Here is a 26254-nt window from a genome sequence, read left to right on the forward strand (position 1 = left end):
TCGGGGGCGGAAGCAACGACCAATCCGCAGTGGCCGAAGTGGAAGTCGGCGTAACGGCACTAAGGGGCGGGGCCGAAACGGCCCAGGGGGCGGGCGTTTGAAATCAGTTCCTTAGAGTAGACCCTAAACCTCATTTTATACCTTCAAGAACCAATTACTTAATGTCTCTTCCGTCTTTTCCGTCCCCGACCCCCTCCCAGACTCCTTCATTCCGGTACTGCGTGGACGGAAAGCCCCGGGTAGCCGACACCACGTCCCTGGCTAGCGGGAGAGAGCGTGGAAAAGGATTACACCAAACTGTTTAAATCCAACGACTCCTGCTTCCATCCTTTCTCCTGAGCTAGAACCAACAAACCTAGAGAGTTGGGCTTCGGAAAAACTAGTGTTTTCATTTAATTGGATATGAAGAAAGAACAAATATGTACGGGGCAACCACGATCTTTACAAAGGTACCATTCCTGCAAAAATATTAACACTTCAAAGCAAAGGTTGTATTCGTAATGTTTGCTAAAATTTCTTATTTAAAAAACGTTAGTTTTAGTGGGAGGGGAGATGTCAGTATTTACGAGAGCGTTTAGAATGGTGGGCCCAACTACCAGGAGCACAAGATGTAATTATTAAGATGGCTACTTAAGTGTTAAGTTTTAATAAGACAACGAAAAGTAGAAAACCCAAAAACCAAAAACCCACCAGTCGTCTTTCCTCCCTTCCATAAAAAAAAATTCTGAGAATAGAGATCTTGGTTGTTTAGCTCATCTTAGTATCTCATCACATAGACCTTGACATATAGTAGCTGCTCAATTAATATTTGTTAAAACAAATGAAAATTCAACTTCCCCAACTTAGTTTAAAATGTAAGGAACTCACAAAATTGAATATTTAAATGCTTTTTACCCCTAAATTCTTTGCAACTTTTTAATGAAGAAATAAAAGCAGAAAAAGTCCTTTCAGTCATAGAGTTCAAGATGAAAATCTTGATTTTTCTTACCGAACGTATCCCTCCTCCAGTCTTAACACGCCTCACTAAAATACTCGATCATCATGCTAGTTACTCAAACCAAAATCCCGGAGTGCCTACTTAAATTCCTTTTCTTTCACTCTTCACATATGGTTCATTTACAGGTCTTAACAATTCTACTTTTAAAACTTACCCGAAATTTTATTCTACTGCCACTACCCTTGTCCTTGCCAACACCATCTCCTACCTGGATTGTAATTGCTTCCTATTATATCTTCCTGCGCCATCTTTTATCCTACAGTCAGTGTTGCATATAGCCAAGAGAGTGATCTTTTAAAATTAATCAAATGGTATTACTATCCTGTGTACAATTTCACTGCACTTAGAATAAAAATCACATTTCTTAATGTGACCTGAGACCCCACGGAGTCCGGCTCCTGCCTACCTTCCAGACTTCACTTCCAATCAGTCACTCGCTTACGCACTAAGCTCTAGACACAGCCAAGTGGGCATTTCTGTTTTAGAAAGCAGGGCAAGATTCCTTCTATTTTAGGGCCTTTGTACTAGCTTTTCTCTGTTGCCTGTGCCCCAAGATAACTGTATCACCATCCTTCATGTCTCAGGTATCACAGTGAGGTTTTCCTACCCCCACCCCTCCAACACTTGTGTTTGTACACCATCACATCACCCTGTTTCATTTTTCATACCACTAAACATTACCAGAATCTATTCTATTCATTTTTTATTTCCATGTCTCTCAGGAGACAGCACAGGAAGGTCATTAAGAGAAAAGGATCTTCAGCCTGCCCATTTTTGTTTTAAATTCCAGTTCTGCCGTTTCCTAGCTCTGTAACCTTAGGCAAGTCATTTTCCCTTTCTGTGCCCTCAGTTTCCTCATGTGTAAAATGGGCATACTTCTAGTCCCTAAGTTATAATACTACTCTAAGGATTAAGTGAATTAATACTTGTAAAGTGCTTAGAACTGTCTCAGCAAATAGTACTTGCTAAATAAATGTTAGCTATTATTATTATTATTAATATTATTTTTATTATTATTGTCTATCTTCCTATATTAGAACATAAGTTCCAGGAAAGCAGGAACCTTGTCTCTCTTGTTCACTGGGTGTATCCTCTGCATATAGAACAGTGCCTGGCACATAATAGGTGCTGAGTAAGTATTTGTTGAATGAATGAATGAATGAATGGATGATGCACTATGAAGTAGAGGAATGAAGTAACAATGGCAACATGGTAACACAATTATAGGAGATACCCACAGTTTTTATGTTCCAACTGTCCTCATTAGCCCAGAGTGAATCACTTCGTTGATTTAACTCCCAGCCCACTAACCCAATCTTTTGGTTGCCAGTGGTGATAAATAACCACCCTATAATTTCATTAACACCAATATTCAATATAGTCAATCCACAAAATTAAAAGCTTTTGACTTAAATGGTCTGAAAGTGCTAATAAGAAAATGAAACTAAAGCTTTTGACTTAAATGGTTTGAAAGTATTAAGAAAAAGAAACTTAAGTTTACTAAAATCTTGAAATTCATCCAATCAGTTAACCTAGCTGGCAAAAATCATATAACCTCTCAAGAATTCTTATGTTAAACCTGTTACCACAAAATCTAGTTTGGCCCTTAATTCTGCCTGCCAGTCCTCTTATGCTCTCCTAATTGTTTATTTTCCCCCTCTGCAATAATATAATTTCCCACATTCCCCTTTCTTCAAGTCCACATGCCTCTTTCACCTCCTTTTCCCTCTGCATTCTCTTTCCTGGCAGTAGATCTTCTCAGTTCTCTGAGAAAACAGAAGCTCTTAAACAAGGACTTCTCATCTCCTCTTTTCCGCAGAGCTGTCGAGCTGCCTTTGGCTATTCCTGTATCCTCAGATTCCCACGTATTACTGGAGATGAAGTGACCCACACTCTCCCTTGTGCTCTGGGTCCTAATTCCTCCAGGTTTCTTAGTGACTGGCATTTTGCTATATATTTTCTCTTTCTTATGATCTATGAGGCCATCCCTTTCAGATCATTTTTATCAGCTTTTCGACATGGTATAGTATACCTTAACCTTAAAAAAGCTCTTTCATTTTAATATGCCAAAGGTAGCATTTAATTAAATGTGAAAGGGATGTAGTTTGGCCCTTGATTGCAAAACTTACTATTCTTATGGCAGGAGTAACATAGGAATTCCAGTTTAAAGCTTAAACAAAATCAACACCTAAAAGGGAAAATAGAAACCATAAAAACCTAAGAAGAAAATTTAAGAAACTATTTATAGAACCTAGAATTTGGAAAGACCTTTCAATCAAAGCAGAACACCTTAAGAGCTTTAAAAGAAATACTTTTAAAAATTCATCTATCCAACAATTAATTTTATAGCAGAAGATGCCAAAAACAAATCAATAAATGCTAGATTAGCAAATAAATTTTGTAATGCCTGTAACATATAAAGGATTACTGCTACTGCTAATGATACACATAATATAAAAATCACAAATTACCCAATTAAAAAATGGACAAAAGATATAAGCAGTCCATTCAGAAAAAGCAATTTCAAATAGACAATAGTCAATAAATATGAAAGACACTCAACCTTCTAATGAGGAAAATGAAAGTAAACTAAAAATGGATTATCACATTACAGCATCAGATTGGCAACAATTAAAAAAATTAATAACATAGTTGGATGGGATTGAGAGAAAAGGGGATCCAGTCAGACGGCAGGGGTCATTGGTCCCCCATTACCCTCACAGTAAAAGCCAGGGTGTTCACAATGGTTTCCAGAGTTTTCTATGGTCTACCCTTTCCCCTACCTCTTTGACCTCATCACTTGCTCATGCTTTTCATGGCTACCTCCTTCCTATTGTTGCTTGGACATGCACACAGCTGCTCCTGCTTCAGGGCCCTCACACTAGCTATTTTCTCTGCCAAGGCTATTCTTCCCTGTCTTATTCAAGTCTTTGTTCAAATGGAGGCCAACGAACTTTGGGCATCTCTACTTAAAATTGCAACTGTTCTCCCTCTCTGTCCCCTAACATTCTGTACTCTGTATCTCCCTTCCCCTGCTTTCTTCTTTTTATCTTTTAAAATTATATTATATGTAATTACATGGCATGTATCATCTTCCATGACCCTATATAATTTAGTTATGTTACATTTATTGTCTCTATCTCTACTTCTCCAATGTAGAATATAAGTTCTAAAAGGGCAGAGATCTTTGTTTTGCTCAGTAATATAGGCCAAGCATTAAAACAATGCCTGGCACCAATAGCTACCCAATAAACAGTTTCCATATGAGTGAATAAAAGAAAGAATGAATGGATGAATGAATGGATGAATTAGTTTTAAGAGGAAAAAATTGTGTTCTGTTGTAAAAAGTTATTGCCTTAATCTATTTTATATTTTAAAGGAAAAAAAGTAACTTACATTATATTAGTCTGAAATCCCAATTTCCAATGAAGATATGATAAGACCCAGAAATAAGGCTTTCTTTCGGGAGAGAATCTGTAAATGAAAAAATCATATGAGATCAGGCTTTATGTGTACCATCAAAATCCTAATTAAATCAGCCCTAATCCAATCAGAACTCTAACCCAACTCTCTCCATCTCTTCCAATTGAATCACTCTCTCCAATTCTACTAAACTCTCATTTACCAAGTTATTAGCCCACAAAATGTGAACATTTTGCTTAAAAATGTTTCTTGGTGGCTTTTAAATAGGAATGTGAAAAAAACCAATGTCCACATGTCAGAAATTACATTTTAAAATAAAGTAACATAAATAATGAAATCTACTTTAAATTTTTAACCTGAAAATGACACATTTTCTAATATAAAAAACTAGCGCTTTCTTTGATGTTTTGATGAGTGAGAATATAAAAACAAATCTTGATTTTAAATGAAGACATTCTAGGGCTTAGAGAGATTATTTCCTGGAGACAGCCTCCAAATGAAATATCATTTGCTGATGGTCCAGGCTGGGTTACTGGATAATATCATAAGTTAATCACCTCTCATCTAATCTAATCACATAAATACCTCACCAGCTGACCAGTATACTACTGGGAAGACAATTAAAATCAAACATATTAAAAATAGTTAAAACTAAAAAACTAAAATGTAGAAAATAAAGAGATAGAAAAAGACATGCCAGGCAAATTCTAATTTAAAAACCTTGATGTAGCAGTGTTAGCAAAAGTATTCTTAGGTTGAATAACATTAATAGGGACAAAGAAGTGCATGTATTACATTACGAAGAAAAATCCACTAGGAAAATTACTATCAGGGACATGTATGCAGCTAATGACATAACTTGAGAAAATATGAAGCAAAAGTAAAAAAAAGTGACAAATCTAAAATCATGGTGGGAATTTTTTTAAGACAAATTTCTCTCAGACTAGCAGATCAAGCAAACAGCAACATTGATCTACTATATAGGTTATATGTGTGTACATATATATGTGCATTATATATGTATGCTTATTGTATTTCTATGTGCACGTAAAAAGTTCACTGTAATCAGAGCAGAATATATATTCTTTTCAATAAACATTGAATATTTACAAAAAGTAATCAAGTATAAAGCCCCCCCAAAATTTCAACAAATGCCAATATATGCATTTATTTATTTATTTATTTATTTATTTTTGAGACAGAGTCTCACTCTCACCCAGGCTGGAGTGCAGTGGCACAATCTCAGCTCACTGCAACCTCCTTCTCTCAGGCTCAACGGATTCTCCTGCCTCAGCCTCCTGAGTAGCTAGGATTACAGGTGCGTGCCACCATGCCTGGCTAATTTTTGTATTTTTAGTAGAGATGGAGTTTCACCATGTTGGCCAGGCTGGCCTCAAACTCCTGACCTCAAGTGATCCACCTGCCTCAGCCTTCCAAAGTGCTGGGATTACAGGTGTGAGCCACCGCACCTGGCCCAATGTGTGCATTTCTAAATGATAATAGTCTTGCCAATTTTTTAATCTTATATAAACGTTCAAAATGTTTATGTAAATGAATATGTATTCCTTTGTGTTTTTGCTTTATTCCTCCCACTTAATGTGTGCTATCTGTAGCTCTGATATACTATTTAGAGTTTCATTGTATAAAAATACACACTGTAACTTGTTAATTCTAGTAATTATCTTTTCATTGTAGTGATAATTGCAAATAATGCCACAATGAACATTTTTGTAAATGTGCAGAGGTGCATGTGTGTGCATTTTTCATATATATATATTTCATCAACAGGATGAGAGTTCTTGTTCTATAATCTCACCACACTTGATATTGTCCGGCTTTTCAATTTTAGCTCATTTGGTGTATGTATAGTGATATATCATTGAGGTGTCAGTTTGCATTTCCCTGATTATTAATTCACATGTTAATTGTCCATTTGGATTTCTTCTTCTGTGAGGTATCTGTTTAAATCTTTCTATTGAATCATCTTTTCTTTATGGATTTCTATGATTTCTTAAATTTAGGCATAGTTCTCTGTCACTTATTTGTGCTGCATATACAATTTGCCGCCTCTCTGCTTCTCTTTTTGGTGTATTTTGATATACAACAATCTTTAATTTTAGAGTGGTTCAGATTATCATTCTTTTCCTTTTTGCTTAATGCATGGTATTTCTTGATTACAAATGTCCCTACTTGGGAAGTCATAATGATATTCTCAGGTATTATCTTCTAAAGCTTTCATAGCTGCATATGAAATTCATTTTTGTGTGTGGCATGCTGGGAGAAGGGGCCTTGAAATCCGATGGAGCAGATATTCTTACCTTGTTCCACTTTAGTGGCTTTGCTATTCTTGGCCCTTTGGACTTTACTATAAAATTCAGGAGCCAATTGTCAAGTTCCACAAAAATACTTTCGGAATTTTAATTGTGATAACATTTAATTTACAGATTAAGAAAACATTCTTAAAAATGTAATGGCATTTTTACAATACTAAGTCTTCAAATCTATTAACAGGTTATATTTTTCCATTTGTTTAGGATGTCTTTAGTTTATATTAATATGCTTCCCTAAGTACATTCATATTGTTGTCTTCATAGAAATTTTGCAAATTTTTGTTAGCATTAGTCTTGTTACTTAATGCTTAATGCTATTATAAATGGCGTCTTCCTTAAATTTTGGTTGTCTCATTGTTGCTGGTGTGTAGAAATATCATTGATTTTTATATGTAGCTATTTTAAATTCAGAGAACTTGCTAAGCTGTGTTATTAATTCAAAGGGTCTATTCAGAGATCTTTCGGATTTTGTCACATGTACAATCATGTCATCTGCCAATAGTGACAGCTTTGTTTCTTCCTTTTCTGTTTCCCTTCTTATGTTGGTTAGGACTTCCAAGATAATGTTGAATAAAAATGCTGATAGCAAGCATCCTTGTCTTTTTCCTGATCTGCAAGGGAAAACTTATAACTTTCATTATTAAGTATGATTTGGCTGAAGGTTTTGGATAGATGCACTTGATTAAGATTTTTGCCTACTATTTTTAATTTGCTGAAAGAATGATGAATTGATTAATTTTATCAAATACTTTCTCTGCATCTAATGAGATTCTGTTTAGTTTGTTAATATGTGCTATTACACTATTATTTTTTAAAGTTTCATCCTTTCATTACTGGAATAAACCCATCTAGGTCATGATGTATATATTGCTGGAATCAATTTGCTCAGATTTTAGTTAGGATTTTTTCGTCTATATTCATAAGCGAGATTGACCTATTTTCTTTTCTCATAGTATCCTTGTTGGGGATTTGTACCATAAAATGAATTGGGAAGTATTCTTTCTTTTTCTATTCTCTGAGAAAATTTATCTAAGATTGGAAGTATATCTTTCTTGAATGTCGACTAAACTTTCTTGGTGTAGCCATCTGGGCCTAGAGTATATTTTCTGGGAAGAGTTTTACCTACTGCTTCAGTGCCCTTGAGGGTTATAGATATATTTATTGTTCTGTTTATTCTTTTGTCAGTATCACTGTTATATTTTTCTAAAAATGTATTTACTTCATTGAAATGTTAAACTGTATTGGCATAAAGTTGTTCATACTTCTTTGTTGTCTCTTTTATGTCTGCAGCATCTGTAGTGATGACTTCTTTATCTTTGTTGATATTGGTTATTTGTGCCTTCTATTTTTGTTCTTCCTCATTTTCACCAGTCTTTTAAATTTTATTAGACTTTTTAAAAAAATCCCAACTTTTGGTTTTGTTCATCATATTTTATATTGGCTTTTTATTTCATCAGTTTCCGGTCTTTTATTATTTCTCTTCTTTTTCTTTCTTTGCTGTTACTTTTTTCTGACTTCCTCAGATGGATGCTTAGCTCATTTAGTTTTTTTTTAACCTTTTTCCTTTTCTTAAATATGTATTTAAATTTATAAATTTCCCTTTTAATGCTATTTACCTGCATCCTACAAGATTTGAAATGTAGTATTTTCATTTAGTTCAAAGTATTTTCTAATTTCCATTTTTTATTTTCTCATTAAAAATTTATTTAGAAATATACTTTTTATTTTATAAGTTTGGGAATTTTTAAGTTATCTTTGATATTACTAACTTCATTGTTTGTGGTCAAATAACATATTCTGACTGTTCTCAACTGTTTGACATTTGTTAAAGCTTGTTTTATGGCCACAGTTATGATCAATTTTCTAAATTTTTTATAGAACTTGGAAAAATATATATTCTGCAGCTTGGCAGAACTGAGTTTTATATGTCTATTGCTTTTTAACTGCTTGATCAGTAGGGTCCAGCTTTATGCCTGTCATCCTTGGGTTTCTTTTATTCTCAAAAGTGTCATCAAAAGTTTAGATGGTAAATGATAGGATATAATTAATGTCAAAGTTTAGAGCCACTCTTATTAAAATCTTAGATGAGTATAGAATTTGTACCAACTCAGTCAATGTTCAACATTTTGCTAGAGATCATATCTAGTTACTTAAGACTTCCCTATTTCTAAAAAAAAAGAAAGAGTAAGAGACATGACTATTAAAAAAAGAAGACATAATTTTTATGATTTTTTTCCTAGAAAATATTATCTACACAGAGAATTCTAGAATTAATGGCCAAGCTAATAGAACTAATAGGAAATAAGAGGTACAAGGTTTGAAAAGGGATGTAAGATCAATAAATAATAAGAAAACTTAATAGAAAAAAATTTCCACTTATAGTACACTCAAAAAATTATAAAGTTCCTAAGATTTTATCTAAGAAGACAGATTCACTATCTTTTTGATGCAAATCTGAAGCTTCATTGATATACATGCAACAAGATCTGAATAAATGTATAAATATACCAGTTAATTGGTGGGAATGATCAATGCAGGAGCTATGAAAATACACCTCTAATTTTCCTTTAATTTCAATGCATTCCCAATTTAAATTAACAGTATTTGACAGAACCTGACAGATTTATTCTAAAATGAATACTGAAGTTTTACTCTGTAAATATACCCAAGATAATATTGAAAAAAGTTGAATAAGTACATGGAGACTTGCCTTACCAATTATCCTAAGTATAAAGCTTTAGTAATTAAAACAATCTAACATTGGCATAGCAATGTACAAATAAATAAATGGACCAGATGAAGAGTTTAGAAAGACATCTATCCTTACATTGTAACTTAGCATATGTGAGAAAAAGATTCTAACTGAATGGGGAAAATGGTGGCAAACAACTGGATTTCTTAAAAAAAAAAAAAAAGTTCTCACAATAACAACACAGTATTCTAAATGGGCAAAACAAAAGTGAAAAGCAAAGAAAACAATGACAAGAAAATGTGATCTTTTTGACCCCAAAGAATACATGGATTACTTAAACAGTACATAAAGGCACAAATCATAATGGAAAAGATCAATAAATTTGACTACATTTAATTTTTTCAAATATCAGAAAAATCATAAACAGTAAATGGAGGTGATGTGCTAAGTTATTTGCAACAATACAACAGACATAAAATTATCCCAAACATTTAAAGAACTTTTAAAAATCACTAGAAAAAGAAAGCAATCTAACTGAAAAAGTGGGCAAAAGGTATAACTGATAATTCAGAAAACCGAAACCACAAAAGAAATAAGTCAGTGAAAAAGTACTTGACTTCACCAGTAAACAAGTCACACAATAATAACAATAACAACAACTACAATAATAAAATAAAAGGAGATAAATCATTTTATCAAATGCCCTCGAAACAGAAACTCCTATTAGTACATAGGTTAATTAGGATAGCCACTAGGTAGAGCAATTTGACATTGCCTAGTAAAATAAAAATGTTGTTTCTTTATCATTTAGAAATGATAATTCAAAGTATCTACCCTAGATAAATTGTCACATATAAGAAAGAGAACACACACAGTACTGAAAGTAATAGGAAACACTGGAAATAATGTAAATACCCACCAACAGGAAAGTGCATTAATAAAATATATTTTTATAACAGACCATATATAGTGTATGTATGTGTGTGTATGTATATATACATATGTGTGTCTATGCATATGTGCGTGTATGTATATATGAATATATCTTGAAACTGTTAATGTTGAATTTAAAAATTGCAGAAAATGAGGCCAGGCACGGTGGCTTATGCCTGTAATCCCAGCACTTTGGGAGTCTGAAGCTGGCAGATTGCTTGAGCTCAGGAGTTTGAGACCAGTCTGGGCAACACGGCAAATCCCTGTCTCTATAAAAAATAGAAAAATTAACTGGACATGGTAGCCTGCGCCTATGTTCCAAACTACTCAAGAGGCTGAGGTGGGAGGATGGCTTGAGCCTTGGAGAGGGAGGTTGCAGTAAGCCAAGACTGCACCACTGCACTCCACCCTGGGCAACAGAGCCAGTCCCTTTCTCATAATAAATGAATAAAAATAAAAATTGTAGAAAATGAGCATATTTAGCCTAAAATTATTTATATAAAATAAAAATAGCAGGCCAGGCATGGTGGCTCACACCTCTCATCCCAGCACTTTGGGAAGCTGAGGCGGGCAGATCACCTGAGGTCAGGAGTTCAAGACCACCCTGACCAGCATGGTGAAACCCCATCTCTACTAAAAAAAAAAAAAAAAAAAAAAAATTATCCAGGCTTGGTGGCAGGCACCTGTAATCCCACCTACTTGGGAGGCTGAGGCAGGAGAATCGCTTAAACCCAGGAGGCGGAAGTTGCAGTGATCCGAGATCGTGCCATTGCACTCCAGCCTGGGCAACACAGCAAGACTCCGTCTCAAAAAAATAATAGCAGATACACAAAACAGTATTATTGATGGATACCCAACACATATACACACAAAAAGATACCCAAACATGGACGTTGTAGCCTATTCATGACAGTAGTTGCTATAGGCAGGGGGAGAGAGAACAGGATTTAAGATTCAGATCAGAGAAAGAATCCCATTTCATCTGAAATATTTATTTATTTCTACTTAAAAATACTTGTAGCAGGAGCAAGATTTTTAAGGGATGTCTGTTTTTACTACTTTATTCAGCATTACACTGCCAGGGTAATTAGGCATGAAAAAGAAGTTCAGACTGAAAAGGAAGAACTAAAACTATCTTTATTGACAGATTGCATGATCTTATATGTAGAAAGTCCTAGGTAGCTTGCTAAAAACCACTAAAACTAAAAAAGAAGTCCAGCAAGGTTGCAGGATACAAGATCAATATACATAAATTGATTTCTGTGCATTAGTAGTGAACAATGTGAAAACGAAATTTAGAAAACAGTTCCATTCACAGTAGTGTCAAAAAGATTAAAATGCTTAGGAATAAATTTAACAAAAGAAGTGCAAGACATATACTGGGAACTAGAAAATATTGTTAAGCTAAATGGAAAGACATTCAATGTCAATGGATCAGAAAACTTAATATTATTAAGATGGTAATGCTCTACAAATTGATCTCCAGATTGATGCAATCCTACCATCATTCTTACTGGCTTTTTTCCCCCCAGAAATTAAAAATCGGTGCTAAAATTCATATAGAAATATAAAGGAACCAGTATAGCCAAAACAATCTTGAAAAAAAAAAAAAGAATTTGGAGGGCTCACACTTTTCTATTTCAGATCTTACTACAGAGCTCTAATAGACATTGCTAATTGCTATAAGGATAGACATGGTTCAATGGAATAGAATTGAAAGTCCAAAATAAACCCTTAGGTTTATGGTTAATTGATTTTCAACAAAAGTTTCAAGACAGTTCAGTGGAGAAAGAATAACAAATGGTGCTGGAACAACTCGATATCCACATACAAAAGAATGAACTTGGATTCCTACCTCACAGCATACACAAAAATTAAGATTGATTGTGAGCCTGAATGTGAGCTAAAACTATAAAACACCTAGAAGAAAACAGGAAAAATCTTTGTGATATTGAGCTGGGCAATAACTTCTCAGACACAAAGCCAAAAGCACAAGCAACAACAAAAATTGATAAGATGGGCTTCATCAAAATTCAATACTTGTGCACTTTGAAAGACATAGTCAAGAAAGTGAAAAGAAAACCTACAGACTTGGAGACCACATTTTCAAATCATATATCCAGTAAAGGACTTGTAACCGGAACACATAATGAACTCTTGCAACACAGTAATAAGAAAACAAAGAATAAGCAAAGGATTTGAATAGAAATTTCTCCAAATATATATATATGAATGGCCAATAAGCTTATGAAAAGTTGTGCAATATCATGAGTCATTAAGGAAAGGCAAATGAAAACCACAATGAGGCCAGCCATGGTGGCTCGCACCTGTAATCCCAACACTTTGGGAGGCCAAGGTGAGAGGATTGCTTGAGCCCAGAAGTTCAAGACCAGCCTGGGCAACATAGTGAGACCCTGTCTCTACAAAAAATAAAAAAAAATTAGCCAGGCATGGTGATGTGCGCCTGTTAGTTCCAGCTACTTGGGAGGCTGAGGCAGGGGGATTACCTGAGCCTGGGAGGTCGAGGCTGCAGTGAGCTGTGATCATGCCACTGCACTCCAACCTGGGCAACACAGTGAGACCCTGTCTTAAAAAACAAAAAATTAAAAACCACAAAAATTACGACTTTTTACCTGCTAGAATTGCTGTAATGAAAAAGACAATAACAAGTACTGATGTGCATGTTGAGAAATTGGAACCCTCATATATTGCTGGTTATAAATGTTACATTTACTTTGAAAAACTGTAGCAATTTCTTAAAACGTTAAACATGGAGTTATCACATGGCTCAGCAATTATACTCCTAGGTATCTACCCAAGATAAATAAAAACATGTTCACACATAAACTTGTACATGAATGTTCATAACAGTATTATTCATAATAGTCCCAAAATGAAAACAACCCAATTGTCCATCAAATGATGAATGGATAAGTAAAATGCAGTATATCCATACCATAGATTATGATTTGGTCATAAGAAACAAAATACTGATATATACTACAACATGGTTGAACCTCAAAAACGTGGAGTAAAAGAAGCCGGACACAAAATATTACATATTTTTCCATTTATATTAAATGTCCAGAGTGGGCAAATCTATAGAGATAGAAAGTAGATTAGTGGTTGCCTGGAGTTGGGAGTGGAAATGAGCTGTGACTGCAAATGGAACAAGGTTTGATTTTGAAGTGATGGAAGTATTCTAAAATTAGGTTTTGGTGATGGTCACACAGCGCTGTAAATATATGAAAAATCTTTGAAGTGTACACTTAAAATTGATGAATTTTGTGTTGTGTAAATTATATCTCAATAAAGTTGTTTAAAAACTACTTGAAGCAAATTTGATAAAATATTAAGGTTTCAGTTCTGGCTGGTTGGAATGCAGGTTTTTGTTTCTCAAAACAAAAACTCGGACACCACAAATTCGGGCCCCAATATCAAAGGAGATAAACATATAAATGTAGAGTCTTTTCATTATAGTCTTACCTTCAACTACTGACAGGTGCCCCAATCTTCAAAGGAAATGAATAGGTTCCTGTAGGAGCACTCGCAATGATGCCTACCAGTCATACGTAGCAAACGCAACTCTTTAGTGCCTGACTCAAATACAAGCCAAGAATAACTAGACATACGAGGAAAACGTTTAACATGAAAGACAGAAACCAAGACATTGTGGAAGGGCAAGCTCAGAGGAAACAGACACAATGTAGAGAGCAAATAAAACTTAAAAATTCTTATAATACTGTAAGAAGAGAAGAGAAAATCTGCAGCCATGGAAAATTTCAGAAATATATAATGAAAGGAATATTCAGAGAACAAAAAAAATTCCTGGAAATTAAAAATAATTGCCAGAAGGTTTGGAAAATAATAACCAAAGAAAAAGCATTAGGAAATGGAGAGTAAAGAAAATTAGAGGATCAATCAAGAGGTTGCTGTCTAACGGTATTTGCTGTCTGATGGTATTTCCAGAGAAGGAGAAAACTGAAAATATAGAAAGGAATGTCAAAGGAATAATGTAAGGCAATTTCACAGCAAGGAACAACATGAGTTTCTATATTGAAAATTCTAGCACAATAATTGACAAAGAAGACTTACCAATTATATCTTAATGAAATCTCAGAAAACAAGGAACAGAAGAATACCCTAATACTGTTTAGAGAGTAAAGACAGATTACAAAAAGGAACAAAAAACAGGTTTTGGATTTTTGGAAGGTAGAATTCAGCAGAACAATGTCTTGAAAATCCTGAAAGAAAAGCACGAGGATGGAACAAAGACATTTTCAGACTCAGACTTGCATACTTTGGGAGAGAGTTGTGATATTTGTGTCCATCCAGTAACTTTAAAATTCCCTTTTTATTTTTCGGTAAACCTCCCAACTTTATGATCCCTGCCTCACCAAGGTCAGAGCCGGAACTCAATTATCCAGCATCTATTGCAGTGAAGACATAGAGATATGACTTAGACTCTTCCAATCAGACATTCCCATGGAGGACTATAATGTAAAGAAATATGAGGAAGTAGATTTCATGAAGGCTCTGTTCCTGGAGAAGGGTAGTGAGAGACAGTGACCTTTCAGAGGCAGCAGTAGCTTAGACTCTAATTGGAAATGTCCCTTGCCCAGAGTCTTTGGTGCCTTTGACCAGAGGATGTATAGAAATACCTAACTATTGTTTGGTAATCTGGATATTGTTCCTGGATACACAGTCTCCAATCCCTAGTTTCTGGTCTTGCTGAGATTCTGTGAGCTACTTAATAATCTCTAATGAAGCTTCTAAGGATGCTCCTGGTAGATATGCTTTACCAACACAAGGGAGTAAACCAAGAAGGAGACTTGAGATGAAGGGAATCAGGATCTAACATAATCGAGAGGGGAAGGGATCCCCCAGGATTACAATGACTAGAAACCTCAAGATGCACGTCATGCAACAACCTAAAGACTAATCAGCCTAGATTTAAGTAAGCATCTGAGGGCTCCAGTAAGAATATTTCTGAGAAAAGAAATCTGATTCAGTACCAGATGTGTTTTATGCATTTAGAAGAGATTTACCTTTCTGGAAATGAATCTGGGAATGAATTAATATAAAGTGTAAAGCCAAGCAAATGAAAGAATGAGACAATTATTAACTGCAGAATAAATAAAAATTTATTCATGTATATAGAATTCACTTTAAGCCAAAGGGGATTTTTTTAAAAAGTTAAAAAAGTTATTGAGTAGTTTACAGAATCTCTGGGAGAGTCCATGTAAGTCCAAACTTACATGCTACTGAAGACATGTATTTAAAATGTATTAACAGTCCAAAGAAGCATATATTAGATAATTCCTTAAAACTCAATGGAGTGGTGTGTCCTTGTAGATGGATTCAGCAGGAAGACTTCTGGCTCCTGCCTCTCTCTGCTGCCAGATAACCACTGTTACTGCTGCAGTATCCGTGCAACAGATGAAAATAAAGATGATTTGAATGAGGTTAATAATCCCATGTTCAATTTATTGTATGTCACAATGAAATAATAATGATGCACTTAAGATGCTGGATTTAAAGGCCAGGTCCCAAACTTTGGGTTTTATGTCACAATTTAATCTATGCTGTCCATGCCTGATACTTGCTGCCATGTGTCTTTCTCCTTTATATCCACACTTCTCTAGATGTTCATAAAAAGAAGTCCACACCAAATACTGGCATTTGTAGACACAAAAGATACAGGAGAAGTTGCCCTTTAACCTTCTTTCTCTCTCTCTCTTTCTCTTTCTTTCTTTTTTCTTTTTTTTTTTTTTAACAGAGTTTCACTCTTCTTGCCCAGGCTAGAGTGCAATGGCATGATCTCAGCTCACTGCAACCTCCGCCTCCCAGGTTCAAGTGATTCTTCTGCCTCAGCCTCCCAAGTAGCTGGGATTACAGGCCACCACCACATCCAGCTAATTTTTGTATTTTAAGTAGAGACAGGGTTTCACCATGTTGGCCAGACTGGTCTTGAACTCCTCACCTCAGGTGTCCCACTCAGCCTTACCTTCCTTTTGTCATGCAGCTTATCAGAAAGGGTCTATCAAAGCTTTTGGATCAGAGACATGCAGATATCTTGGAGAGAGAAGCAAGCACATCTCATGGAAGAGACTTATTCCCTTAAGACAAGTGCCCATTAGAGATGAAAGCTGCTTGTCAAGTAAGACACATTCTGGAGAGCTGCCACCTCAACAGCTTGTATTAAGCACCAAATAAATGTAGCACTCATGGAGTATAGAAGATAGAATTCTCACCAAGGTCTGAGGTTGGTATCCTGAGATAGGATCCCTGATGTAGGAGAGCCTCAGATTGGTCTGTAAGGTGGAGTTTATAACTTATAAAAGAGAAGGAAGAGATAAGTGAAGCAAGGGAAGAAAAGCATAGAGTCAAGGACAATGATGAGGAGTATTTGACTGGAACTAAGTTTGTATAAGAAAATTGAGAGATAAATTTGGGAAACAAGCAATAAAGATGTGGTTTAAACACAATCATTTACTTTGTTCCCTTTCCAAACCTCCCTAAAGTAACAGGATTTTTGTTTTAAGAAATGAACTTACAAAGACAGAAAATGGTAAAGGAAAACAAATAGTGGCCAGTTTTGGAAATTGGAAAGCAGATGGACAAGTATAAACTGATTTATCAAACACTGGAAAGTTGAGTCCTAAATTGGTAATGAGGAAAGCCAAGAAGCAACACAGTTAGTCTCTACAGAACCCAAAAGGCTTAGGATGTCCTGGCATTAGGTACCTCTGGGAATGACAGTTAAAATGAGGCGAAGGAGAATTTGTTGAAATCTGTCTAACAAAACAGAGCCCTAGGTTCCCACCCTCCTCTAAGCAGCTGGATAAATTGCCCCTCTTACACCCTGGCAGAAGATTGAACTTCATGTTCTAGAGTAGGGAAAAAGGTGGCCTCTGGACTGGGAATTTCCAGATACTTTTGAGAGTGTGGTTGTCATAGGGAAAATAAGTTGATAAAGTGAACTGTACAAGTAGGGTACTTTTAGAAATGTGTAGCCTCTTTTGCCATTTGGGAGGAAAGTCAGACCTGTACCCTCCAGGAGAAAGACTCAAGCATCTTTTGCATTGAATATGACCAGCTCTAGAAATACCAGTGTTAGGAGTTCACCTAGGAAACAGCCCAGTTAGAATATCATGCAGGGAAGCATAATCACTAAAACAATTCATGTACCCTGAGCTTCTAATCTGCCTTTTTTGTGCTGTACTTTTATATATAAGGCAATTACTAAAGGCTACCAGACATTTGAGGAAAGCCTTAAATATGAAAGAGACCAAAGCAAAAAAATGAAAGATAAAATGGACAAAAGGCAATTTCAAAGAAACAGACCATGCAGGGAGAAAAACAAAACAGAATTTCAAAAACCATTGAGATTTTAGTATTTCTAGAGAGATAAAAGAAGAAATGCTCCCATGAAGCAAGAATAAGACAATAAGAAAGAAATCAAATCAATGTACATACATGCAGGAACTCTCAGGTAACAGAAATGATCACTGGAAATTAAAAATTTGATTGGAGAAATGAAAAAGACAGAGGAAGTTTAGAGATAAAGATGAAATTTTTTAGAAGATAAAATGTAATGATAAAGGAATAGAAAATTTTGGGGAGGGGAAAACAAAGAGGTATAAATTAGAGGTCTAATCCATGAGAGGTCCAATATCCAAATAAGAGGAGTTAATATACAGATGAAAAGGAGTAGAGGAAATCAAAGAACTAAAAAAAAAAAATCCTAAAATTAAAGAACTTCATTTTTGAGATGGATAAAATTTAAGAATATGGGTTCAAAAAAAGCTTCTATAAATGTTGATAGAGAGATGAACAACCTAAAATAAACAACACATATAATGAACAGGTCATCTGTAAAGAACCAAGAATCATATTCATATCCTCTTCATACTTATGCTCACACAAATACCCACACAATAATTTCAAAAGTTAATAACCCACCTCTCCAAAATACAGAATTAAAGGTATAATTAAAATCAGAATTAAAGGTACAATTAGCATATACGAAGGAAAAAACTATAGAATAATATTTATCTCCATCTAGATGAAGAAGTATTATAACTTTCTAAACATGAAAAGCATGAAAAATGTTACAAAGGAAAATAAAACATTGTATGTCAAAAACATTTTTGTTAAATAAATTTAAAGAAATACAAGTTAAATGACAAACTGGCAAAAAACTGTTAACATATCTAACAAAAGGGTTTAATATGTAAAATATTCATATAATTAATATGTAAAATGTTTATATAACTAGGTAAGAAAACACCCTGGGACCCTATTAGAAAAAAACAGGCAAAGGATATGAACCAATACATAAGATGAAATCCAAAAGACTAATATTTACGAAAAAAATCAAAATCAACCTTAGTGGTAGTCCAAGAAATGTAAATTAAAACTTGATCTAACTTTTTAACTTACTAAAATTAGTGAAATATATATTTTTTCAAAGTAAAGTTGGCAGTGTTCAGGATGTAAAATATGTTTTTTCTTTAAAGTTTTGGCAACATGTATTAAAGATCTTAAAATATTTAAATTCTATAATGTAATTTCATTTGTAAGTATCTAATCTAAGAAGTTTCATTCAACCAATATTTTACGGGATGTACTGTCTTAGATACTGAAATACGGACTACATATTTAAGTAAAAGTGATTAGTAATAATTGTGGAAAAGTGAAAACAAAATAGCTGTCCAATAATACAGGAAAAGTTTAATCACTTGTCTACATAGAGTAGAATTTTTTCAGTTATCAAATATATTATGCTTATAAATTATTTTAAATAAGTCATAGATTTTCTAACTGAGAAAAAAATTTGATTAAACATAGCATTTAGATACTGACTGTCAGAAGAAACAAGGGCTGATGTCTGAGGCATTTTGTCAACAATCCCCCACTTGAAGTAATAGATTTGAAATACATATGCAGCAAGAAAGACAAACAGTTTGGGCAAGGGCTGCAGTGAAAGGGACTGTTAAACTTACTCAGCTTCACTTCTTAACTTCCCCAGTTTAACACCCCCCAACATACACACACACAGCAAGAAGCTTAGGAGGCATTATTTCTAAAAGACCCGAAGAAAGACTTTCTTATTTCCAGAAATCCATTAATTTTAAGGGATCAAGTATTATTTTTAAATTATTCTGATAAGAAGAAAATACTTTTCTTTGGTTGTCAGAACTGTCAAGTTTTCTTAGATGACGAATTCTGCCTTATTGTGATTACTGTGGGTAAGGGTAAGATGGAAGAGTATCAAGTGACAGTGTAATTATTCTCTACTGGTAGCTATGGTTCCAGTTGAAAGAAGCAAGAAGTAGTCTCACAACAAAAGCAACCATTGAAGACATAGAGAAGTGACACATTTGGCTAGAACACTGAAGGGTCATTCCATCATTGTACCTGGCAAATTCTAAGCAGTTTTTTTTTTTTTTTTTGGAGCACAGTCACACTTATGAATTGTAGTATTTTCTTTTGATATGCAACACCTGAAGACTATATGTATAAGGAGACATTGCATCATTCTTCCTAGAATCCTTAGAAATGTAGAAAAGAAATAACGCAGTTTATAAAACAGATACAAAGTGCTCAACCCAAAGCTTATTTTACTTGTATATTCAAAAAGAAATATGGATTTGTGTGATTTTCATAGTCAGCATTTTGTTATTTCTTGAGGGAAAGACCCTCAGCATGATATTTAAGTTTCTGATATTTAATTATCCTTCTAAATTGTCTCACTTTTCTCTTTTCATTTCTTTAGAGCAAATTTTCTAGTAGAAATAATGAAATATTTTATATTCCAAAAATGTAAAGAATTCGTAATAGAATCATTGTAGAATAATTTTTAAGATTAAAAAATTGGGATGAGATTGGGAAACTATCATATGATACAGGTAATCTTGTCAGTTGTACGTCCTCAATGTCTCGCTTCAGTAGTGACAGCTTTAAGTAGGAGAGGAAGACAAGCTGGATCCTTGGGTTCTTCTATAAGGAAGATAAAGAGAGTACACCCTGGGGTGTCTAGATGTCTTTGAGGCCTCACGGTAGACTATCATTGGATCCTCTGACAGGCACTGACCATATGTCTGGGAAAAGGGACATGTAATAGTCAGTGGTAACTACAATAACACAATACTGCCCTTGGTAGAAATAAAAGACACATAAAGGAGTAACTTAGTTTCAGGAGAAAGATCATCAATTTGTATTAAACCAGTTGACTTTCAGGGACTCACTGGGCCATCCAAGTTGGAGAAGGAAAGCAGAAGCTTAGGAGAGAGTCAGTTATTGGAGAAAGTTATGACAATAAATAACATGTTTAAAAGGAAACAGCATAGTATTAACAGAAGCCCTGATTATAAATAGGAAATTTTAAGAGAGAAAGAAAGTTAAGAGGGATAAAAATTGAACTTTGAGATGTCTGCATGTGTGTGGTAGAAGAGGAGGTAGAACCCAAAAGAAAGAAAAGAACCAGTGTTAAAAGAAGTATCAGTGCCCTAGAGGTTGCAGGAGTTTGAGGAGGAAGGGGAGGTGTTCTGTGAACCAGTGATGTGCAGAGGTGAAGTATAACCCCTGGAGCAGAATTTGGGAGTCAGTCTGATGATTTACGGAGAACAATGTCAGTAGAAAGGTGGGGGCAGAACCTGGGGTTGGGTGGGAGAGAGAGAGAGAGGAACCTGAGAGGAGGGAGAGAGGGAGTAAGGACAGTAGCTAAAATTAGGAAAGAGATTGATGACTGATAATTTAATAAAGAGAAAAATAACTGATTATTTAATTCAACATAGTCCTGGAGCAAGTGGGATATGTTGATTTAAGGAGTTCAAATGGAGAAATTAGCCCTAGAAAGCAGTGTTTTCTCTTCTCCTGAGAGGAGGGAGAACAGTAAGAAAGATGGGGTGTAATCAATAGGAGACAGAGGGAAGTGTGTGCCAACTCATTTAATTATTTAATAAAAATGTTTTGAGTGCCTACAATATGTAAGATACCAATATTCTTGGAAAACACAATAGTGAACAAGACACAGATCATGTTCTCAATGCTTTTTATATGGAAGATAAGTCAAGGATAGACATAATTGTAGAGACTGAAAACACAAGCTATTGAGTTAGTTATAAATTTCTCTATACCTTGGTTTCTTCCTCCATAAAATGGGGATAATGATAGTACCAACTTCATAGATTAGTTGTGAGTTTTGAATAGGATACTATAAAGTGCTTAATAAGGTGCCTGGCTAAATGAAGTGCTAAATAAAAGTGACACTTCACATTATATAAGGTAGAAGTGATAAGTGCCAAGAGAACTACAGGATATGAAAGAAGATGTGCTGTTTTATTGGGACAGTAAAAGAAGATGAACAGTCAAGTTCATCTACTTGGGAAGGAGTGGAACTTAAGAACTGACAAAGAAAGGAAAGTTTGGGAGAGAGAATGTGGGAGGCGAGAAACAGTTTGAAGTTGAATAATAGCATAAAGTCAAAACTCAGGAAGATGTCAAGACATCAGTAAAATAGGCACTCAGTTAAAAACTGCCCCTAGTTTAAAAAATCTGTTTCGAGCATCCCAGTCTCTTTTGAGCTTCCCTTTCCTAGTGTCCTAACAGAATTATTTGACCAAATAGAGAAATCTAGCCCACAAACCTCCTTCAAGTTCTTATTTCCTTTTTTATCCAGGATAGATATAATGGTTCATTCTCCATTCAACCCATCAACAACCTTATCCCTTTCTCACTGAGGTATACTTGCCTGGAAAAATCCTAACCCTGATGGAACCTTACTATCTGGTTTCATCATCTCTTTTGAATGGCCCTTCTCTATGGGGAAAATTCCTGTCATGCTAGATTGGTCCGTGTAGGGCTGATACCAGTTGTGCAAGGGATAGGAGACACTGCAAAGTCACACGGTATGAGTTAAGGAAACACATAATCTTTATTCTTTGTTATTTCTGTACCATTCCTCTTTCTTTCCCTTAACTGTAATTTGCTGCCTTTATCATTTGAATGTATAGTTTATTTTCAGTCATTCTTTCTTTTCCTTTTAATACAATGAAATATGCCTCTTAGTTGTCTTCAATGCTTTTCCTCCTAAACCCTATTTTTAAATGAACATACAGAAATTTGTGAAAATCATCATACCTTGATAAATTAACACAATGAGTTATTCTGATGAGTATGAAACCAGCACCCAGGTTCTGAACAGATTAACTTTACTCAAGAGATCCCCTTAAGCCCCCCTACACAACAACCCCTCTTTCCCCAAGGTAGCCACTACTCTGACTTCAAACATAGATAACTACACTTGATCTTAGCCAAAAGGCCAAGAAACAATTCAAACATAGATTACTTTGCCTCCTTTTCATCTTTATATAAATGCAGTTATGTAATAGGTATTCTTTTGAGTCTTGATAATGTTAATATTGATCTTTATAAAACTGCATTTTCATGTGGCTTTTGTTTATCTTCATTGCTATATGGTATTCTGTTGTGTGAATATACTGCAGTGTACTTGTTTATTCTATTGCTGATGGACATTGGGTTGTTTACAGTGTTTGGCTACCAGAAACAATGTTGTTATGAACATTATTGGATGTGACTTTCAGCTCACAACCATACACATTTCCTAGGCATGTGGAACAGTTGGATCACAGAACATGTGTATGTTCAGTTTTAGAAGATACTGTCCAAATAGTTTTCCAAAGTGATTATAGTGCTTCATATTCTCTGTAGTAGGGTATGAAAATTCCCACTATTCCACATCCACACCTCCACTTGAATTATCAATCTTATAAAATTTTAGCCTCTCTTTGTAATATTAGTATTCTATTCTGGTATTTAATTTCTAGATGCCTAATACTTTTTTCCAAATATTAATTTTCAATCTCTGTGTATTCTGTCTTTTAGATTTTGTTCTAAACACTGAGGACATACTCTGCTACATTTGGGTCATACCCCCAGGTCTGAGTAATTCAATAGACTTTAAGAAGACAGAGCCCAGCAGCAACTGAAACATAACAGAGTTGCAGGGTCAGCGAACATCAATGCCTGGGCAAAGCTGCTGCCCAGAGTGGAATCTCACTAGTGAATAAACAAGCCCAAGAAAGATTATCATCTCATTTGCAAAAAAAAAAGTACGCTGGTAGATCCTGCTACCTCATAGATACACCAACCCAAGTTTTTTTTTAAGTAGCATTTTCCTATATTGTCCACTATCTGGAACATACCTAAACACTAAAGTTTACTGCTTATTAAACGGAAACTATGAAGTCTAAGGCCAACTGTGCCCAGAATCCAAATTGTAACATAATGATATTTCATCCAACCAAAGAAGAGTTTAATGATTTTGATAAATATATTGCTTACATGGAATCCCAAGGTGCACACAGAGCTGGTTTAGCTAAGATAATTCCACCCAAAGAATGGAAAGCCAGAGAGACCTATGATAATATCAGTGAAATCTTAATAGCCACTCCCCTCCAGCAGGTGGCCTCTGGGCGGGCAGGGGTGTTTACTCAATACCATAAAAAAAAGAAAGCCATGACGGTGGGGGAGTATCGCCATTTGGCAAACAGTAAAAAATATCAGACTCCACCACACCAGAATTTTGAAGATTTGGAGCGAAAATACTGGAAGAACCGCATCTATAATTCACCGATTTATGGTGCTGACATCAGTGGCTCCTTGTTTGATGAAAACACTAAACAATGGAATCTTGGGCACCTGGGAACAATTCAGGACCTGCTGGAAAAGGAATGTGGGGTTGTCATAGAAGGCGTCAACACACCCTACTTGTACTTTGGCATGTGGAAGACCACGTTTGCTTGGCACACGGAGGACATGGACCTTTACAGCATCAACTACCTGCACCTTGGGGAGCCCAAAACTTGGTATGTGGTGCCCCCAGAACATGGTCAGCGCCTGGAACGCCTGGCCAGGGAGCTTTTCCCAGGCAGTTCCCGGGGCTGTGGGGCCTTCCTGCGGCACAAGGTGGCCCTCATCTCGCCTACAGTTCTCAAGGAAAATGGGATTCCCTTCAACCGCATAACTCAGGAGGCTGGAGAATTCATGGTGACCTTTCCCTATGGCTACCATGCTGGCTTCAACCATGGTTTCAACTGCGCAGAGGCCATCAATTTTGCCACTCCACGATGGATTGATTATGGCAAAATGGCCTCTCAGTGTAGCTGTGGGGAGGCAAGGGTGACCTTTTCCATGGACGCCTTCGTGCGCATCCTGCAACCTGAGCGCTATGAGCTGTGGAAACGTGGGCAAGACCGGGCAGTTGTGGACCACGTGGAGCCCAGGGTACCAGCCAGCCAAGAGCTGAACACCCAGAAGGAGGTCCATTTACCCAGGAGAGCAGCGCTGGGCCTGAGACAACTCCCTTCCCACTGGGCCCGGCATTCCCCTTGGCCTATGGCTGCCCGCAGTGGGACACGGTGCCACACTCTTGTGTGCTCTTCACTCCCACGCCGATCTGCAGTTAGTGGCACTGCTACGCAGCCCCAGGCTGCTGCTGTCCACAGCTCTAGGAAGCCCAGCTCAACTCTATCATCCACCCCTGGTCCATCTGCACAGATTATCCACCCATCAAATGGCAGACGTGGTCGTGGGCGCCCTCCTCAGAAACTGAGAGCTCAGGAGCTGACCCTCCAGACTCCAGCCAAGAGGCCCCTCTTGGCGGGCACAACATGCACAGCTTCGGGCCCAGAACCTGAGCCCCTGCCTGAGGATGGGGCTTTGATGGACAAGCCTGTACCACTGAGCCCCGGGCTCTAGCATCCTGTCAAGGCTTCTGGGTGCAGCTGGGCCCCTGTGCCCTAAGTCCACAGGCTGTCTTTTTATCCCGCTGCACTGCTGTGTGACAGTTTGATGAAACTGGTTACATTTACATCCCAAAACTTTGGTTGAGTTTGCAGGACTCTCGTTATGCATGAAAGAGCCCCCGTGGTGATGCCCTTGGATGCTGCCAAGTCCATGGTAGTTTTCAATTTTGCCATACTTTTGTTCTTCCTACCGGACCCTGGAATGTCTTTGGATATTGCTAAAATCTATTTCTGCAGCTGAGGTTTTATCCACTGGACACATTTGTGTCTGAGAACTACGTCTTGTTGAGGTTAGTGTAACCTGGTATATGCAACTACCATCCTCTGGGCCAACTGTGGAAGCTGCTGCACTTGTGAAGAATCCTGAGCTTTGATTCCTCTTCAGTCTACCCATTTCTTTCTTCCCCTCCCTCACCCCCTTTTTCTTATAAAACTAGGTTCTTTTTACAGATAAGGTCAGTAGAGTTCCAGAATAAAAGATACGACTTTTCTGAGTTATTTATGTACTTAAAATATGTTGTCACCAGTATTTGTTCCCAAATATATTAAAGGTAACCAAAATGTTAAAATTTGATTTTATCGCAATTATTGTGTTTTCAACCTGTGTGTGTATGTGTGTGTGTGTAGATTATTCTTTATTACTTCATAATTATTTGAAAACATTTATGGCATTGTATGGTGGTGAATGAGCTCAGGGGATGGTTGTCACATGGCCGTCCGGCTGGGTAGGGGGGCTGGGTTGCAGTCATGCTTCGAGGATGGTGGATTAGTCCATCCTTGCATTGCTATAAAGACATACCTGAAACTGGGTAATTTGTAAATAAAACAGGCTTAATTGCCTCACAGTTTCACAGGCTATATGAGAAGCATGATGCTGGCATTTGCTCAGCTTCTGGGGAAGCCTCAGGAAACTTAGAATAATGGCAGAAGGCGGCCGGGCGCGGTGGCTGAGGCCTGTAATCCCAGCACTTCAGGAGGCCAAGGTGGGCGGATCACGAGGTCAGGAGATTGAGACCATACTGGCTAACACCATGAAACCCTGTCT

At 36.3% G+C, this 26254-nt stretch overlaps 1 protein-coding gene across 1 annotated transcript; it reads left to right on the top strand.

Annotated features, from left to right (window-relative positions):
* The first annotated feature begins 8 nt into the window (after positions 1–8).
* KDM4D (lysine demethylase 4D) lies at positions 9–25781 on the top strand. The gene is made up of 3 exons (XM_032167191.2): positions 9–449; positions 2035–2129; positions 23288–25781. Exon 3 carries the CDS (start codon positions 23645–23647, stop codon positions 25160–25162), a length of 1518 nt encoding a protein of 505 aa, XP_032023082.1. The 5' UTR covers positions 9–449; positions 2035–2129; positions 23288–23644; the 3' UTR covers positions 25163–25781.
* Positions 25782–26254: the final 473 nt, after the last annotated feature.

Source organism: Hylobates moloch, unplaced genomic scaffold, assembly GCF_009828535.3.
Source record: "Hylobates moloch isolate HMO894 unplaced genomic scaffold, HMol_V3 SCAFFOLD_11, whole genome shotgun sequence".
Lineage (NCBI taxonomy): Eukaryota > Metazoa > Chordata > Mammalia > Primates > Hylobatidae > Hylobates > Hylobates moloch.